The 19,061-nt window shown below is 41.8% G+C and overlaps 1 protein-coding gene and 1 long non-coding RNA gene across 7 annotated transcripts in view; one reads left to right on the top strand and one right to left on the bottom strand.

The window, feature by feature from the left end:
• Nucleotides 1-19,061, top strand: part of PRKCD (protein kinase C delta) — a 61,111-nt gene that overhangs the window by 37,370 nt on the left and 4,680 nt on the right. For 4 of the 6 annotated variants that reach the window (XM_052678398.1, XM_052678396.1, XM_052678400.1 and 1 more), the window contains exons 4-14: nucleotides 1,267-1,327; nucleotides 9,183-9,339; nucleotides 9,848-9,879; nucleotides 10,540-10,625; nucleotides 11,346-11,475; nucleotides 12,093-12,193; nucleotides 13,378-13,474; nucleotides 15,346-15,479; nucleotides 16,179-16,352; nucleotides 16,901-16,992; nucleotides 18,126-18,188. In XM_052678398.1, the coding sequence (XP_052534358.1) occupies nucleotides 1,267-1,327; nucleotides 9,183-9,339; nucleotides 9,848-9,879; nucleotides 10,540-10,625; nucleotides 11,346-11,475; nucleotides 12,093-12,193; nucleotides 13,378-13,474; nucleotides 15,346-15,479; nucleotides 16,179-16,352; nucleotides 16,901-16,992; nucleotides 18,126-18,188 (1,127 nt within the window). Of the gene's footprint in view, nucleotides 1-1,266; nucleotides 1,328-4,842; nucleotides 5,313-9,182; nucleotides 9,340-9,847; nucleotides 9,880-10,539; nucleotides 10,626-11,345; nucleotides 11,476-12,092; nucleotides 12,194-13,377; nucleotides 13,475-15,345; nucleotides 15,480-16,178; nucleotides 16,353-16,900; nucleotides 16,993-18,125; nucleotides 18,189-19,061 lie in introns of those variants that run through there. The other 2 variants (XM_052678401.1, XM_052678402.1) reach the window with 2 other exon arrangements.
• On the bottom strand, nucleotides 12,594-13,382 carry LOC128078342 (uncharacterized). The gene is made up of 2 exons (XR_008205589.1): nucleotides 12,940-13,382; nucleotides 12,594-12,759 (listed from the first exon to the last, which is right to left on the bottom strand). It is a non-coding gene; the product is annotated as an uncharacterized LOC128078342 (long non-coding RNA).

The raw sequence follows: 19,061 nt of genomic DNA, 5'->3' as shown, positions 1-19,061 counted from the left end.
TACTCATTAAGGAACTATTCTATCTATCTCAAGTATATTTTTATTGCAAGTAGCAGGATTTCACTCTTCTGAGTATGCGCAAGCCCACCTCACCAAACAGATCTTGAAGGTAAAAAACAGAAAACTTAAGGTGATGTTTGATATTATTGAAAGATTTTACAGATTTTGCAAGCTCAGTAATACCTCACTGGTTTGTGTTCATCTGTTATGTTCTGAAATTGTACGTTTTTTCCCCACCTTAACTTGAATTCTGAGACAAAAGCAATTACTTAGAACTGAAACTAATAGCAATCAGTTCAGCCAGCTCAGTGGTTTGAAATCTCTTGCTTGTTATCCACAGAGCAGGTACCATCTAGTCACCTTCAGCATTAAATGGCCTCAGACACGACTTGGGTAAACCGTTGTGCTCAGCAAAGATGTCACTTCACTTACTATAGCTTGGAAGGTTGGCTTTGTGCTTGGAGAGGAAACCAGTCCGTAGCTACTGAAGTCTTTGCCTTTGTTAGGCAGATGTTTCTGAATGTCAGACAGTGCCTTAGAAATAAAAAAATACATAGAATTGGCCATTATCCCAGTAGGGCAGTGGGATTTGTGGAAATACATTCATGGGTGTATCTTGTTTTTCCCAAGTTGTATTAACCCAGTGGTACTTTGCTCTAAGGTAAAGACTGAGTCTGATTCTTTCATGCTAATGGTTTCCTATCCTTTATGAAGGCCGCAGGTTAAGAAGTCATGGTTACTGAGCCCAGGCTTGAAAGACGCTTGTTTTTCTCTGGGAGCTTTGTAATGTACGTTGGTCAGTAGGATTTGCCAGAGAAACCATGTGTAACAGTTTGAGGGGAAGAAGCAAAATAAATGTTGATGCCATTGCTGTTTTTCTGATGACGTGTGACAGTATTTGGTGTATCTGTGGTTTGTGCTGACAGTGTTGCTATTAATTGTACAGAACTTGAAAACTGGATTCCTGTGCAAATTGAATTTTCTGAAAGTAAAAGTAGATGCTGATGAAATAAAGAAGAGGGACGAGAATGTGTGAAAACAGTGAACTGTAACTGCACAGAGCTGCTGGGTCAGCATCAAAGCGATGCAGCATACTAGTAAAAACAATAGGATAAAAGCACCTGGTTCTGCTGCAGCCTGAGATATGGAACAGGGTCACAATCCAGAAGTACTGAACGCTGTGCTTTGGTTGCCTAGAGAGCAGTGTGAGCTCTTGGGAGTTTCAGTCTACCACATACCTCACCTTTGGTATCTTTCTTTCCGCAGCTTGACCTACAGCCTCAGGGGAAGGTGCTGATGGCTGTGCAGTACTTTTTAGAAGATGCAGGTAATGTCAGCTGTTTGGATTTTATTTCCAGTTCTGTAAAACACAGGATGTAGCTTACAAAAAAAAAAAAACAAAACAAAACAAACAAAAAAAAAAAAACAACCTCCTGGTATACTGAGTAGATTTCTTATTTTATTAATTAATTTTGCAGGTTTTTAATTTGTTTTGTAAGGGTTTTCTTTGCTTTGGTGGAGTCATGGGATGCCACATTTGTTAATTTCTAAATGACTTCATATTCTGTAGTCCTGTTGCATTCAGGCACCCTGGGGCCTTTAATATGTCTGTCCTCACGTTTTGACTCAACAGAAAAATACTGAGTTCCTGTTTTAAGCATAAAGAAGTGAAATGTCTTGTTCTAATTTATGTGGTAAACATGTTTTGTGGACCTGGGAAGTGGGTCTGATTTTTCTGGGATTCATTAGTCATGGAAATCAATCGTAGCAGTTGGTGAATGGTTGAATGTTAAATGCAAATCCTACTCGTGTTCTGCTGTATCAGATGAAGAAGTTAACAGGCTATATGTGTTAGAAATGTGCACACACTGGAAAGAAGCTAGGAGATGGGAGGAGGTACTCATTGTGTGAGGGGGAAGCTTTAGGTACACCAACAAAAACAAATATTCTAGCAGGGATTTGTATAACTTTCCAAGGGAAATGATGTAAACCTCACAGCTTGCTTAACTTTCCCATACTGGAAGTCACAAAAGCTTTATTTATTGGGAATCACTGCTCTGTCATTTTAGCTTACCAGTCTTACATGGTGTAATACTGTGTTTATAAATAATCAGTGGAGAGTAAGCAGTAAGTTTGAAAGCACTGGTGTAAGTCCGATGGGTTTTTTTGTTTGGGATTGGTTTTTTTGCTTGTTCTTCTTTTTGTGTGTGGTTATTTTGTTTTTTCTTTTTTTCCAAATATATATAGGGGGCGTAGTTCTACTCTCATAGAACAAGTAGATTCTAAAGGGTTTTTGTACCGTATGTGCAACCTGCATGGCAGCTTCTGGAAAGGCTACTAAAGATAGATGGTGATGTGCAGGAGGTGACACTGCAGCATCTCAGAGTTGGTGTTTTAGCTTTGCATGGCAAAAAGAACACAACCCAAAAGCTGCCTCTAGTCTTGTTATTTCATCCTTCTTTGTGAAATGCTTACTCTTTAAAGCAGTATTAAAAGAATTGGTGAATCTGAGGAACCATATGCAAGAGCATGTTGCTGAAGGTTGGAATCTCTGTTTGTGCACCAGAGATATTCTGTTTGACATTCAAACTGTTGGGAACCATTATGTTAGGAAACTTTTGTCTTGGACGTCATCATTGCTTTCCCAGCCAAGGCAGCTTCATGGGGGACAGATGTGATGAGGCTCAGTCTGTTCAGCAAGGCATACAGAAATCTGTTTGTCCAGAAAGCTTAAATGTCTCTCCACCACAGGTGCACAAATCCTGCTTCATTTTTTTTTCAGCTTTTCATTTTATGAAACTGAAGCTCCTTCCCTCCATACTGATGTGAAAAACAGTAGAGGTTGCACATGTTTAATTTGCTATAAAATGTTAGGGAGAGGTGCTGATGTGTGCTGTGCGTACCATAAAATGATTGCACATTGTTATTTGTCAGATTAAATTAAAAATTGATACAGTGTTGTTTAAAGTCCTTTCATTGCCTTTATTATTGGTGATTGAAAATGGCAGTAGATGAAGTGTAAATAGTGAACAGATTATTAAATCATCCAGTCTTGCTTTAATGTAAAAGTTGACATTTGCAGTGTTTCAGCGAGGCCTTCTACTTTGCAGTACAGTACTTTTTTCCCTGTTTACCCTCCAATTTGTAGGCAGTGACTGACCAACCCCTTTTTGATAACTGAAGTACAGAGTCATCAGACTCCTTTTCAAGACATAGTTGTCCAGCTACGTTTTGTGAAGGAAAGTCGTTCAATCTGATGCTCAGAATGTTCACATCCAGCATCATTATACTGAAACATGCACTGCTCGGTGTTACAGGCTTGCTTTTGTCTCACTGTACGTTGCTATGTAGGAAAGCTGTGCAGCAATTTGCACTTGTCTTTGCACTGCTCTAAAATACTAAAAAGTGCTTGTTCTGAAACTGGCATTCCAGCTGCTGCTAGGTTGAGGTATTGCTGCCATCTGTGTCCTTGAGTTGTAGGTGGTAGCTTGCATTTGAACATCTCAGGCACTTTGCAGATGTGACAAGCTTTCTTTGTCTCGTTTTGCAGATAGTTTTGATTTCCAACCTTTCCATCTAAGTAGAACACGTTCTGCTATCTCTATAGAAAATTGTTTTCACAGTAAGCAGCAGTGCTGAGAGGTAAGCATGGTACTGCTCCATTACCAGATTTGTTGTTAGAGAATAATGGAAAGTAACTGTCTTGGAATTAAGTGGTATTAAATTTGCTCCACGGTAGGCTACACTGAGCCATTTCATTCATGTGTTTGTGCATTCTCTCTGCAGACCGAGGTCAAGTCACAGAGTTTAGAGGCACATTTGAAAAGCCTGCCCAGTCTTGGATGCTCTTTTCTACCCAGGCAGGACAGCAGAGCCCTGGCACAGTGCTCTGCTTCTTTGGCCTTCTGTCCTGGGATCTACAGATGAGTTTGTGCTGGAAATCAAAGCTTGTCTTCTAGTGTGTGAAGCAGAACAGCAGGATGTTGACTCCTGTTTTCAAAATGCGGTTTTCCTTTTCCTTCTCATTCTCTTGCAGTATTGAAAAATAGCTTATAGTTCTGTAAAGCATCTTTACTTTTAATAAGTGGGAATTGCAACGTGTTTAATGCTTCCTTGTTTCATTAAATGTAATTAATGACCTTACAGAGTGAGAAAACCCAGGATCACGGGTGTGGCTTGCTGTACTGCTGAGTGGCTTGCTCTGTTAGCAGCTTTGGGAACACAGCTTTTGTTCTTGGTTCTGGATTCTGACTGACTGTGTTGCTGCTTTCAGCTTCCTGAAGTGTTACCTTCAGCTGCAGGCAGGTGGATCAGTTGGTTTGCATGTGAGCTCCTCATATCTGAAGTATCTGGTTTCTGGGAGAGCAGTATGAGCCAGGAAGCTGCGGTTGTTTGGAACGTGCTTTTCCCATGTGTGTTGTGATGAGTGTTGGGTGAGTTTGAGATCTGAGAGCTTTTCAGATCAGAGTTTTTCTGACGCCTGTGTGGAAAACCATGACACAAACAACAGATTCACAGATGCTTTGCTGTCATGATCTGCGTGTTGCGTGGGTCTGGATTTGACCTGCGTGCAGAAGGATGCCTGCAGCCATTTAACAGAAACCTTTTTCTTTTCAAGGAAATCAAACATTCACAGCTGGAGTTGTTTGTTAAGTGCGCAATCGGTCGCCTGTTTGGTTGGGAAGGTAGCTAACACTGCAGGCCAGAGGAAGCTCAATATCAAGTATATGTTTGAAATTTGAGTTAGTTGCAATTTGGTTGGTTTTTCGATTAAAGATTGTGTTTTCTGTGCCTTTACCTTTATTATATGGATTATATTTGCCTTTACAAAAGGTGCTAGGAAGAGTTTGTAAATGGATTTGAGCTCATTGTTGAAGCCTGGGGCCGAGGCAGGGAATGTGACATTGTACTCCAGCTTTGAGTGCACGCAGCGTGGGCTTGTGCAGGTTTTGAAAGTGAAGAAGATGGCTTAAGAGGAAAGAGAAACACCTGCCAATATTAATAATCAGCCTGCAAGTGAATCATAACGATCGCAAACCCCAAAATAGTTGAGCATAGCAAAATTGCGTCACAGAAACACAGACTGCTGGGAAACTTGTACTTCTGTGGATGTTTTTTTGTACAGATCTGTAGAGCAAACCTCTCCAAGACCAGATTAGAGACACAGTTTGTACCAGGAAGATCTCTGCGAGAAGCAAGTTTTCTTTTTTTAATGATTACCCCGTGAGATTAATATTTTTCTTGACCTCCCTTTCAAACAAACTTGCGAAGGCAGTAGAACTGCAGAAGGACACACAGAACAGAAATGTTTGGTGAGTTTTATAATTTACGGTAAAGTTTCAGGCAAATCTCTTTCAACTCAATCAGCCATTTAACTCTGGAAACGTTTTGCCTGTCCCTCCCTGTTTGGAGTAAAGTCTCAGTTCTCAGGTTCTGCCAGTAGCATTGGTTATCTTTCCTCTCTTCAGATTATAAACAAAATCATGAAACGAACAGGATAAAGTGAAAAATGAACTCTGAAGGTGATAAATGTTTTTCTATTCTCTTTAAAACCCTTTTTGTTTCTTTTGTAACTTGGGAGGTCAAACCGAACAACCTGACGTGTCGCCTTGAGGTTCATTACAGTTCAGCAGAGTCCCAGCAGTGTTGTGTCAGGTAGCTCAGCAGATGTTTCTCAGGCTGTGGTTTGCCTGGTGTGATGCTGGCTACAAATAGTCACAGGGGCTGGTGCTACAGTTGGACAGTGTGCACACTGCTATGGCTGCAGCACCTCTGGAGAAGTGCAGCGTTTGCACTTGGGCATGCTTAATGAGTATGTGGCATAGGGCAGCAGGGATCCTTTTGTCACATCATTGGCATATAAAAGCAGCGTGCCACTGATAAATATTAACTTCTCAGCAGGGGAAGTAGAGGATGGTTAATGGTGTGTGCTGGGTTCTGAATGATTACAGTGGGCTCCGGACTGCTGTTGCAGCAGAGTCACAGGATTCTATTGCTGATTCAGCTCCGTGACTCTGGTTTTGCCAGCCCAGCACGAGTGTGTCACCTGGGGAAGTTCTGGCTTGGAGAAAGGCAAAGGCTTTCCCTTAGTGTTTCTTCCTCTCACCACCTCCATGCTGCTGTTGGAAGATGTCCTTCCTTGCAGTCATTAGTTCTCTCTGCATCTCTAAAACAAAGCCTGTGTTCCCTGAGTCCACGTTTGGCTGAACTTAAAAACTTGAGCAATGCACATTAGAGATAATTTGCACCTTAACGATAACTTGCTAAGTACAGCTGCAGTAAATGATCTGTGCTATCATTTAGGAGCCATCTCAGGTCCAGATGCACATGCCGTACAGCTGCAGTCCAAACCTCGCAGTATCTTCAGAAGCGTGCAGCGTGCTTTCAGCTGTGCTTTGGTATGTTGCTTATGGCAGAGGTACATAATAAGGCACTTCACTGTTTGTGAAGACTGTTTATTGTCACGTGCAGATTTTGAAGTTTCTCCTGTGCTCCAGGGTTCTTCATAGTTGAGTATGTTTAAGGAAAACATTTATTTTTCCCTCTTCTTCTCAAGTGGTGCAGCCCAGTTTTCTAATTACCCATTAGAATTAGATGCCTATCTAATGCATTTCTGCTAGGTTCAATGTCAGTTTTCCAGACAAGGAGGAACACCGTGATTTTCCATATCTTGATCTAAAGTGTTATCTGGGAATCTTGCACTCAGCATCAGCAGTACCAAATTGCTAACAGTATATCAGCCGTACCCTGTTGCACGGTGGTGAATCCTGTTTGTTGCTCATTGTAGAATGGGGAACCACAGTGTTCAGACTTTAGGAAGACTTTTTCCCCAGTCTGTTCAGTCACAGGGTATCTCCTTAAAACACATGAAGAAACAGCATTCCTTCCTCTGCTTTGTTGCTGTTGCTGATTAAACCCCCCTTCTGAACACATGCTTTTCATGCAACAGACAGTATGAACTCCTACCAGCTCTTGACATGCTTTTTTTTTTTTTTTTTCTTGCCCACACATTTCAGTGTGTGGTTTCCCGGAAGCTTTTGAGGGACAGTGGGTGTGATCTGTGTATTTGCTCAGGAAGGTTCAACCAGAGGATAGGACTGTTTGCAGATACGGGTGAGCCTGGAGTGCGGCGGTTGATGGGAGTTTTTGCTGGGTGAACTCAGTGGCCTGTTTGAACAGCAGAAATGAATCCTATTCCTAAAGAAGTCGCAGTGTACATGCTGTCAGTGCTTCTTTTAAACTCACCAGGTCAAGACAGGGTCGGTTTTCCTCTGGTCGGTTTCTCAGGAAAGTGTTTTAATATCTGATGCTAAAAACCAAGGGGTTTATTTTGATCATTCTTTGCAGTAAAATGCTTAATCTTTTCTTAACCTCTGAACTGACTTTGACTTTTCTTTTCTACAATAGCAGGTGCTGCTGTAGGCTGACTACTGTTGTCTTGACTGATGAATTAGCTCAGGACACTCAAAATGGTATCAGATGATAGACTGTCTTCCAGGTTCAGTGGTCTGTTGGAACTGCAGCAGTGGCAGACAGCAGATAAAATGACAAAGAACAAACACATCTAGCAACACGAATACGGCTCTTGGGTAACTTAGCAGTAAATGCAGGCATTGTGGTTGATGTGACTTGGCAAAGGAAACAGGGCTGTTTCTGTCAGTGTATGTAGGTCACTCCAAAAGTAATGCCTCCTAGTGGCTGGCAGCTCTGCACATAACAGGGGGTTGAAACTATGTGATGTTTATGGTCCTTTTCAACCCAGGCTGTTCTATGATTCTGTGATGATGGTCTTTTGTGCTGCTGAAGCACACCACCCGCACCTCACTGTGCGCAGACACCAGTTGGTCTCCGTAAACATTCAGCAAGTGTTGGTAAATGTCAGTTAGCACTAATTTTTCTGCATGGAGAAATACAGTGGCAGCCCTTTGTTTTATAAGCACTCCCATGTCCAACACCATTTTGTCTGACTCTGCTGCCGTCTCTGTTTGGCAACAAAATGTCACAGGATATTGGTAGGAAGGTTCAACCTCAACTGCCATCCTACCGACATCTGCCTCTGACTTTGTGGGCTGACAGAATAAAATAGGAGCATTCCTTTTGGAGCAGCCCTTATAGAAGGCAAAGCACTGCCTGACACTGTTGAAAAGCATCAGTGCCATGGAGTAAATCAAACCCCAGCTATATTGGCAACGGGAAAAGTACTCTTGTGGCTTTTGTGTTGCTCCATGGTTGTGAAACCTCCCACCCTGCACAAGGCAGTCTCATTACCCTAAACTTTGCAGCACTTCCACCCTGTGAGCCATGGCTGTGTTTTTCCTCATTGAGACCTTCTAGCTGCTGACCAGAACAGATGTGGTTAGCAATGCACTTGCTCCTGCGGTTGACTGAAGTTTAATTCCCTGCTGAATCGGGATTGTCTCTCATCAGCTCCTTTCTGTCCAGAAGAGATGTGCCCTGCAGTTACATTGCTAGTTATTCCAGTCAACTTGATGCACCTTTATGGAGTCATTTCCTTTACAGACTCCTCCTATTGTTTTCAAAACGTGTAGAGTCACTATAGAGTCTTGAGTTGTGGTTGAGAGGTTATGACACGGGAGACTCACTTTTATGATACAAGCTGGGAAGCTTCCTTCCTTATAGCTTCACTATAACAAGGGATGAAGGGTCTGTATGGGCCAGTTCTCAGCCAATTCCTGAAGGCCTGAGGAAATTCGTATTTCAAAATGAAACAGCCATGTGGTCCAGTGATGACTCGGAAGATCAGATTGAGAAGGGCATGCAGAGTATGAAAAGTCTTCTACTGATGGAGAAGATATCTTGCTTCCAATAAAACATAATTTCTCTTTAATATGAACTAGAGCTTAGAATTTTTCAAGAAACATCTGTAGTTGTCGTTTCTGTAGTGAGCCTGTGCTACTTCTCTGCTTCTTGTCAGCTTCATTTGCTGAAGGCTTCCTCTGAAGGAGCAGGAGAGAGAGCTGCCTGCAAAAAGAATGCTTAGGAACCGGTGCATTCATGTGTTTTGCCCTTGTTGGACTGAATGCCTGCAAGGATGATGGAGGTGTAAATTAGAAATACAAGCTGGAAACAGAAGAGGAAACGTTTTGGAGAAACAAATGTTAGTCTTGGTAATAACTTAGAATTAAAAGTATGTCTTCTTGTCTGCCTATTTCTCCCCTTAGATTGCAGACAGTCAGTGAGGGAGGAAGAGGGAACAGTAACTATCAACAGAAGAGGAGCTATCAAGCAAGCAAAGATCCACTACATCAAAAATCATGAATTTATTGCTACCTTTTTTGGACAGCCCACATTTTGTTCTGTCTGCAAAGAGTTTGTATGGTAAGAAGGAAGCTCTAACCTTCCTGCACCCCCAAAGGATAAATATCTGTAACATTGCCCTCGTATGTTGAAGTAAAACATAGATGTAAATTCATCAGTAATACAAGTTGGAAAGTATTTACTCTCTGAGACTTTGAGATATGAAGTATCTGATAGCAGAATAAAGATCCATCAAGAGCAAGAAGCTGGATCAGTTTGGTAGGGAAGTCATTTTAACAGTAAGCCAAATCAGGAGGAATTTCCCTGTGATTGAAGCTTTGGTTTTTTTCTGTGTTCTCCTGCTGATTTGATAGCCTTTCAGAACATACTGCCTTTATTTCTAAGCCTTGTCTTCCTATGGCAGTGGGTTCTGATTACCAGAACCTAGACCAGTTCATTAATGGGACCAAATGTCCCATGGATGAAGGAATTGAGTGACATAGTGAAAATAGGAAAAAAAAACCCAAAACATTTGTATTGTAGCAAGCATATACTTACGTGATTTCCTTCTCTGTCATTTGTTTTTCAGGGGACTGAACAAACAAGGATACAAATGTAGGCGTAAGTTGAATTTTGTCTTTTTATTGTATTACTTCCTACATTATTTTATAGATTTAATTTATTTTACAGATCCATTAGTTACCTTAGGAAAAAAATCCTGTAAATTTGCACAAACATCTACGTCACCAGTAGATGCCAAACCTAAATTTTGTGTGATGATCTAAAGTTGCCTAGTTGTGATTCATACCTGAAATTTCAGTACCAAGATGTAGACAGAACTATTCATCTAATGTGTGTGTAATACACTGGGAAAGCTGCACTCATACATGACAGCTGCTTTTGTGAAACCTTTTGTCAAATGAATTACAATTACTGATGGATTTTACAGCTGAATTCAAAAGTACTTCATAACTTAGAGTAGATCTCTGTGTGTTATTTCAAACAGCAGGGGAGGTATCAAAGAGGATCAAAAGCCTAATATTGTCCTCATATCAAAAAATTCTGGTGGCATTATCTAATGGAGACAGATTTTGTTTAGAAATAGAGGCTATGACACAAGAGAATGAAAGGGAAGCTGCTTTAAAAAGATCATCTTGATAGAAAGGGTTTTGGTACGATGGTGTGACGATGTGTTTTTCATGTTGTGCTATGAAATGCAAACACCGTGTATTTATTATCTGAAGAAATCCTTTTTTCTTTTTCCTTGTACATGTCATGAAGAGTGCAACGCAGCTATTCATAAGAAATGTATTGATAAAATCATTGGGAGGTGTACTGGTACTGCAGCCAACAGCAGAGACACGATGGTAAGAGCTGGCAAAGCGTCCTTGGAGTGTAGCTACGTACTGCTGAGCTAACAAAGCCCTGTATGGAAACAGGCAGGTCCATCCCGGGGGGTGTTAAGAATGGGTTTGAATATGTAGTGGGTGAAACTTGGAAGTAAACAAGAAAAAAAAATGGTAGTTAAAAGCCCTAGAAGGAGGTGGGCAGTATTGATGGGTGCTTCGCTCCCTGCAATGAAGGATGCGTTCGTGGATCAAGAAGGATTTTTGCAGGCTTCAAAAGCCCCAAATACCAATTTTTTCTCTTGGATGTGTTTTGTGGCATGGTGCATAGCTACATCTGGTGATGTACTGTGAGGGTGAGGTGGCATTGTTTTCCCAGTGTTTTGAGTGTGTGTTGCAGAGACTCTTATCTTTCATCTGTGTTATACGACATGAGTTCTTGGAAGTGAGAGTTGGCTGTTGTCAGGACCCCTAGAATCTCACCCGATTGTCTCATATATATTTTACTCTGTAGCTTCATGTTCTCTGCTAATGTGGTAGGATGTAAAGAGATGCTAAAAGCATGTTTTTGTTCAGTAACTGCCGTGTTAGGCTGGGATACGCACCCAAATTCTTACTTGCAGAATGTTAAGACTGGGGTATCCAGGGTAAAATTGTTGCAGCTTTGTAATTTCCAAGCTATTTTCTATAGGAACCTGGTCTCCTTTGGGTCGAGTGCCTCACTCATCTCTCTGCCCACAGTTTCAGAAGGAACGTTTCAACATTGACATGCCTCACCGCTTCAAAGTTTACAACTACATGAGCCCTACTTTCTGTGACCACTGCGGCAGCCTGCTCTGGGGGCTGGTCAAGCAAGGACTCAAATGTGAAGGTATGGAGGAAGAGGGAGGGCAGCTGGGAGCTCCCACTGCTTGTCCAGCAGGATCACTTTCTCTCTGCCCCCTGCTAGAGATTAAGTACCACCACGCACTGCATTTGTGTGTTATGCAGAATGAGATTTATCATCCCTGTATTGTTCAAACAGCTCTTTAGGAAAGGGGGACAGCAAGGTGCTTGGCTTGTGTGACAGCTCAGCCAAGCTGAGCATCTCATGCAGTTGGAAGACATGCACTGGAGATGTAATCTTGAGCATAATCAAAATTGCTGCTGGGAGTAGCTGAAATCTGGTGAGACTGACTCAAGGTAGCACCTAAAGGGTACTTAAAGTGTTCTCTGCAAATAAGATTTCTGTAGTTCTGTCACAAAAATGTAAGATGATCTTTATTGTAACAGACTTTGAGAAGAATGGTTGAAACCTTTTTTTTTGTATTGTTGTAGCCTTCATTGTTTTAAAGATAAAAAGTTTAACTTTTATTTGTAATCATAGATTAATGTCTAACCTGGGCTTGCTGTAATTCTTATGAACTGCACTGAGAAAAAAGCCATTTTGTTGTAATCTCAGATGTTATTTTCCTGGTGCTTGTATAACTGCCCTTAAATTTATTTTAGAATGTGCAATGAATGTGCATCATAAATGCCAAAAGAAGGTGGCCAACCTGTGTGGAATTAACCAGAAGTTGCTAGCTGAAGCTTTAACTCAAGTCAGCCAGGTATGTTTTATTGCCCTTTGTCATGCAATTAGTTGTTTGAGAACATTTTTGGTTTTTATTTTACTTCACCTGCACCACATCACTTTTGTTGGGATTGGAAGTTTGGAACTGAGGGAATGTAAACAACTTTCTCTTCTTAATTTGACCATTAGTAGAATAACAGTGATGTCAGCACCTTAGAGGTGAAGCTGAGGAGAGAAGCATCCCTCCTGACAAAGAGCTCAGAAAAAGGAGGAGTGTTCTCCCTGAAATGCACCTTGGTTCTCTGACAGTCCCAGGGTTATTTTCTCCCTTTCTGTTTAATTGTGTTCAAAGCATAAAGCTGGTCTGTTTTTCTCGTGCTTCAACTTGAGAATTTCCCTTGAATGCTAAAATTAAGTGTGAAAGGAGAAATAGACCAAATTATTTCAGTTTTTATTAATCCAATACATACAGAAAGAAAACGCCCCTGGAGTTAGCACTGGCCCCATAAGTTACCTTGTTGGTCTCCTGCTGCAGTGTGGCTGTGCTTTGTGTACAGACTGCTGTTGACTTCTGAGTTGGAAATTGAGATTCAAACACAAGCTCTGAAATAAAACAGGAAAATACATCACAAAAGCCAACAGTATTTCCTCTCAGCTGAGGCTTTCCTTCAGCTTTAACAGGATATTTACTTTGGAAACGCAGAGAGCTGTTACACCAGCTTTCACAACACAGAAAAACTTGATGTGCTCATTAGTAGAACGTGATCTCTGAGATCTTCTGACCTAAAATTTCTTTGCATGTGCTAAAGAAGGATGTCACACGCTGACTCTGGTGTGTCCAGTACTGCAGTGGTTCCCATCTCCTCTTTCAGAAAAATCAACACAAGTCCAGAGAACAGCAAATTCAAACTAAACAATTATTTTCACTGTGGATTCAAACCTTTTGTCACATTTTGTAGTTTTTCAGCAAATAACTACACAGACTGCTCAGGATTCCTGGCGATTGTTTTTCTTGCAGTGAAAGAAGTAAAGTGATTGGCTGAGCTGAAAAAGAGTGGCTAAATAGCCTGTGAACTAGAATTCTACAGGAGAGATGTGCTGGGAGTTAATTATTAAAAAGCAAAGATCGTGCTGCCATCACACTGCATTTACCAGCTGTTGTTGTAGATATTGCTGAAGTACCACTGTCAGTAGAGCTTAAAGTGTTCCCTTCCTCCTTAGAAGTCCACACGAAGGTCTGATTCTGGATCTGTAGAAAATGTTGGTATTTACCAGGATTTTGATAAGAAACTTCGAGGTCCAGGAGGGGATACAACAGGTGAGAAAAGCAACCATATTTTCCTCCAGCCATTTACCCACCAGACTGCACAAACTGCTGGTCTCAGTTATTCATTATTGCTTTCTGCTGGATGATTTTTTTAATAAGCGTTGTTAAAAATATACACACAGTTTTTACCTGACCAGGCAAAGTGCTTAATAACTTCTTGGCCAAGAGCAGTGTTTTTTCAGTCTACGAGCAAACCCCCTTTCCTGCAGGACACCTGTGTGTTACCTCCTTGTGGCACTGTTCCTGAGTGGCAGTGGGGGGCAGCTCACTGCTCTGACACCTCTCCACCTCCCCCAAAATGTCACATATGTTGTTAACCATCTTTCTTTGTTCCCAGTATGTAAGAAGCCTTTGTGCAGTGACAACTGCTGTCAGTTGTGGGATTCAAGAGCCAGAACACTAGCTGAGATTGAACAGCTGAGATAGGATTCCAGATCCCACTTAAATGATCTCAGCAGGTTCAGAATGAGGGTTTATTTGTATTTTTTACTATTGCTAAAGAGTTCTAGCAGTTAATATATCTGGGTTTAGCAACTTGTGGTTATTTATTCAGAGGTAAGTGTAACAAAAAGCTGACTTGGTATCAGATGAAAATCTCCAGGCTCAGTAAGAAGTAAATGGTGGTTTCGCAGCTATGCACTGAGATGGTTCTGCTGCAATGCCCAGTAAGAAACTGAGTGTCATGTTATTTATCATACTTGTTCTGGTTTGCCAAAAGAGAGCAAGTGACCTCTTGCAAAGGTGGCTTGGTTGAATATTAAGTCAGGATTGCAGCCATTGAGATTCCTGCCTGCTTCAGATGCTGTGCAGCTTGCAGGGTGTATAGAGTATCATCTTGTGATTGTCATCAGTGTCTTGTTGTGACGTGCTAGATCTGTGCAGTAGGGATCCAAGGAATGATGTTATTAATTTTAGAATATAGTCAAACTTAACTGTTGTTTTCGTGCTTTTTAGCCAGCATCATCTGCTGCTAGTTGGTGCAGAAGGTGGTCGTCCCCTGTACTCAGCTCTGGCTGAGGTCTCGAGTACTGTGTTCAGTTTTGGGCCCCTCACTACAAGAAAGACATTGAGGTCCTGGAATGTGTTCAGAGAAGGATAGTGAAGCTGGTGAGGGAACTGGAACGTGAGTTTTATGGAGAGTGGCTGAGGGAGCCATGATTGGTCAGTCTGGAGGAGTACAGCTTCCTAAAGGGAGGTTGTGATGAGGTGGGGGTTGGCCTCTTTTCCAGGAAACAGCAGTAGGATGAGAAGCAATGGCCTCAAGTTGCACCACGGAGGTTCAGGTTGGATATTTGGAGTAATTCCTTCTGTAAAAGAGCGGTCAGGTGCTGCAATGGGCTGCAAGGGAGGTGGTGGAGTCACCATCCCTGCAGGTGTCCAAGAAACATGTGGACGTTGTACTGAAGGACGTGGTTCAGGGGGGAATAGGTAGGTGGTTGGGCTAGATGATCTTCGAGGTCTTTTCCAACCTTGGTGATTCTTTGATCAGATGCAAACCAGATTTTTTGTGGCCTCTCTCCTCAGACTGGAGGACTAAGCTCTCCTCTCCTGTTCTCAAATTATGCTCTGTATCTTAGTGATGAAGTTAGGCTCTTTCATTTTCATAACGTATGTGTTGCTTAAACCCAGCATCAGAAATGATCACAGATTCCAATCCAACGTTATCAGATGTTCTTGAGTAATTTAAACTGGTTGTAAACTATGTGATTTGACCTGTATGGTTAGATTGGCCAGTGTCCCAGCAGCAGATGAACTGAAATAGGGTGTCATTGAATTGAAATAGTGTCACTACTTCCTAGCAGGGGATCTGAGTTGTGCAGTTTTTCTAAATATACTGAACTTTAACCTCCTTTTTGAATTAGCAGATAACAGCCAATATGATAAACTCTGGGAGGGAAGCTCTGCCAAGCCAGCATCACGCATTGTGAGCAGGAGAAAATTCAATATCGACAGCTTTGTCTTCCATAAAGTACTGGGGAAAGGAAGTTTTGGAAAGGTATGTAGTAAATTTACAGAGCTTAAACTGACAGCCTTGCTTGATCTCTGCAGTACTATGGGCTGTTTCTGTTAACCAGAACTGTCTTACATCCACTCAATAGATAACATTATAACAGAACACAGTAGAACACATCCTTGTCAAAAAGACAAAAAGTCTTCACCTGAATCTGTCAGATAGCAGAAGGGATTCATTGATGCACAACAGGTTTTGAATTATTTAATATCCAGTTTAGAGGAATTGCCCTTCATCCAAAAGGATAATTCATGTTGATACACTTTGTATAGAAAGGGACTCAGTGCAATGGGAGGGGATACGTGGGAGGGCAGTGTGACCTTCCACTCCTGTCTGCCTCTGCTCTGTGCGTGTCCAGCAGTGGTGTGACCTCCTCAGGGCCTGTCCTCTGTTGGCTGTGAAACTCCAGCTCCAATGAAGAAACAGGCATCTATTTATGCTATCACAAGACAGAAAAACTGCCCTGACAGCTGCCCTGCCTGTGTTCCATGCTCTTTGTACCCCATCTCCTCTTAGCTACGCCCAGCAGATTCACCTTCCCAAGTCTCACCCATCCTTCTCACTCATGTGGTTGTTTAGTTGTCATGGCGCTTGCTGTAAATGCCCTTGACTTTTCCTTACCTGATGCCTTACCAGCAGTCTTTCCTACCCCTGCTTTAATCTCATCTTTCGTTTCATTTGTAGGTCCTGCTTGCTGAGCTGAAAGGAAAGAATGAGTTCTTTGCCATCAAAGCTCTGAAAAAAGATGTGGTGCTAATTGATGATGATGTGGAATGCACCATGGTGGAGAAGCGGGTCCTAGCACTTGCATGGGAAAATCCATTTCTCACGCACCTTTATTGCACGTTCCAGACAAAGGTAAGGAAAAGAAACCCAGTGGCAGCAGCGACACAACACGTGTAGCCTCTGAATGGGTGCTGCTACCAACGGTCAAGGGAGAATAGCTGAGGGGATTTAACTTTGCTTCATTCTTGTTGTGCTCCCCTGCAGTAGTTCACAAGACTTGTGCAAAGTACACGTGAGTGTGATGAGGAAAACAGAATGGGATCTGAGTACATCTACACAAAGTGGAGTAAGAGGCAGTTTAATGTAAAGCCTTGACCTTAGCTTTATCGTCCTCAGTGAAGGGAACAAAAATGACTGTCAGTAATGACAGACAGAAGTCAGTAAGTCTGTTTAAATGTATATTTATATTAAATCTAGAAGCCCACAGAATACACAATGAGCTCCTCAACCTCATAAGCTCATGCTATTCAAATCGTTAGCAACTCTTAGGGGTGCACAAAACAGGTAACTATTTCAGGATATGAGGAATGTGGCCACTTGGTACCCAGGAGCCACGTTGCTACTTACTGTGTACACAATGGCATCAGTGATGTTTCTGTTCTCTGATTATCTGCAAACAGGATCACCTGTTTTTTGTTATGGAGTTCCTGAATGGGGGAGACCTGATGTTTCACATACAAGACAAGGGGCGTTTCGATCTCTACAGAGCAACGTAAGTCCACAATGCTTCAGTCCCAAATCCATGCATGCTTTATGGTTCTTCTGCTTCTGGTTCTAACATTTACAAAGCACTGTCGTGTTTTGCTTTAAGGGATGCCTGTACATGAAGATGCTAGGTAAGCCACGACAAACGCCAGCAATGAAAAGTACAGCATTAGTGTTCTCTAGGAGAGTATTTCCATGGAAAAAAACAATTTCATAAGAAAACAGCATTGGAGGAGGCTGGGAGAATCTAGTAAATAAAATCACTAGTACAGGAGGATAGCATGCACTTCACACAAGATGTTTGTAAAAATAGGAAAGTGATTCTGTCAGTAACTTATGGCAAAGATAACGAGCTGAAGACTTTAAAAGATGCAAAAATATCGTATTACCCCAACTGTAACTTTTAGGTCAGTTTTTAACTACCTCACCCAGCAGAATGCCTGTAATTGTGTCATTGAATGGGAGAATCTTAAATGTAACAGCATGGGGTACCCAGAAGCACCAGTGCTATTGTATAACTGGACAAGAAAATGCCTGGTGTTACTGCATGTTGTACTGAGGAAATGCTCACTGGATTAAAGGCATACATTCTTGGGGGAAGAGAAAGCATTCCTTAAATGTTTTCTTTGGTATCCTGGATTATCACCTCCTTTTTGAAACAGAAGCAGTGCTTCTTTTCAGCCTGTGCTGCAATTGGCCAAGCATAGAAGGATATAGGTATTGAGGTCTGTCTCAAATGTAGCCTTTAGTGCCCCATCACCCCCCGTGCAGTGCTGTATTAAGCTGTGTTAATCCCAGTAACTGCATTTCAAAGACTATTGCATATTTCTCTATAAATACATGCTGAACTATTAGAGAGTAGAAAAGGGACAGCATTCCACAATGAAAGAGAATTAAAGCAAGCTGCTGTCCCCACTGTTTGGCATCACAGCTGTGTGGTGAAGGTTAACTCGCAGATTATAACATCCATCTGTATAAATACAGGCCTAACATTAAACACTGCTTTGCTCCTCCTGAGTATGTAAAGGAACGTGTAACACTTCTCACTTCATGAAGCTTTATGTTAGGTCTTTTGGCCAGCTGCATTGTCTCCTGTTTTAACTGAGAAAGACAAACTGAAAGGCGTTTTGGTTTTTTCAGGTTTTATGGAGCTGAAATTTTATGTGGGCTACAGTTTCTTCACAGCAAAGGCATTATTTATAGGTGAGTGCCATCCAGTTCCAGCGTGGGAACTAGGAAATGCCTTAACATTTCATGCCTCTTTGAGTTACTGATTGATGTAACAAGTAAAGCCTTTCTGTCAGACATTTGATGTTATTCCAAGGGCATTAAGATGCCTGAGATGAATTCTGTATCTTTGTGTCTTTTCCTTGGCAACCAGAATGACGGAATGTTATTTATGTTACACAAAAGCAATTTTGTCTGTTATTTTTAAACTATCCCTTCAAATCACGAGTCTTTCCAGTTCAGTGCAGTGGTGAGGGTCCCTGTGGGTGTCAGTTCCTGCCAGCCCTGTGGAATCACAGAGGTTGAAAGTCGTCTGCTTTTGCCATCTATGTGAAGCCACAGGATCGATGCTTCTGCCTCACCAGGTGCAAATATCAGGAACCAGATGCTCATCAGATGCTTTTTACTGTACATATCCACATGACAAGGGATCCTAAGTCTCTGAAGCACTGTTTGGTAGCTGCCTGTTCAGGCAGCTCTTATCTCTAGCAGACAACTTCTGTGTGTTTGAGAGCAAGTTGTGCATGGCCTTAGGTACGTGCAGAGATGTCCAGTAGTGACCTTCTCCCTTTACTGCTGTAAAGACACACCTGTTGGAGCGTGCTGTTATCAGCAGGAAATCTTTCCATCCCAGATTTTGTAGAGCATTTCCAGGCCTGCTTATAAATGTCCCTACATTAAATTAGTGCTCCTACAGGGAGATTTCAGAGTATGGAATATTTTCAGAGAAACAGTACCGTTTACCAACAGGACATCAGCAAAACCAAAGGCACTTTTCTTCCCCATCACACATAGGAAGTTGATCAATGTAATCACAGAACCCAACTGGAGCAGTTTTAGGTAGGTGAT

Source organism: Tympanuchus pallidicinctus, unplaced genomic scaffold (genome assembly GCF_026119805.1).
Source record: "Tympanuchus pallidicinctus isolate F22 unplaced genomic scaffold, pur_lepc_1.0 scaffold17, whole genome shotgun sequence".
In the NCBI taxonomy this organism is placed as follows: domain Eukaryota; kingdom Metazoa; phylum Chordata; class Aves; order Galliformes; family Phasianidae; genus Tympanuchus; species Tympanuchus pallidicinctus.
This window is presented reverse-complemented; position numbering and strand designations above follow the sequence as displayed.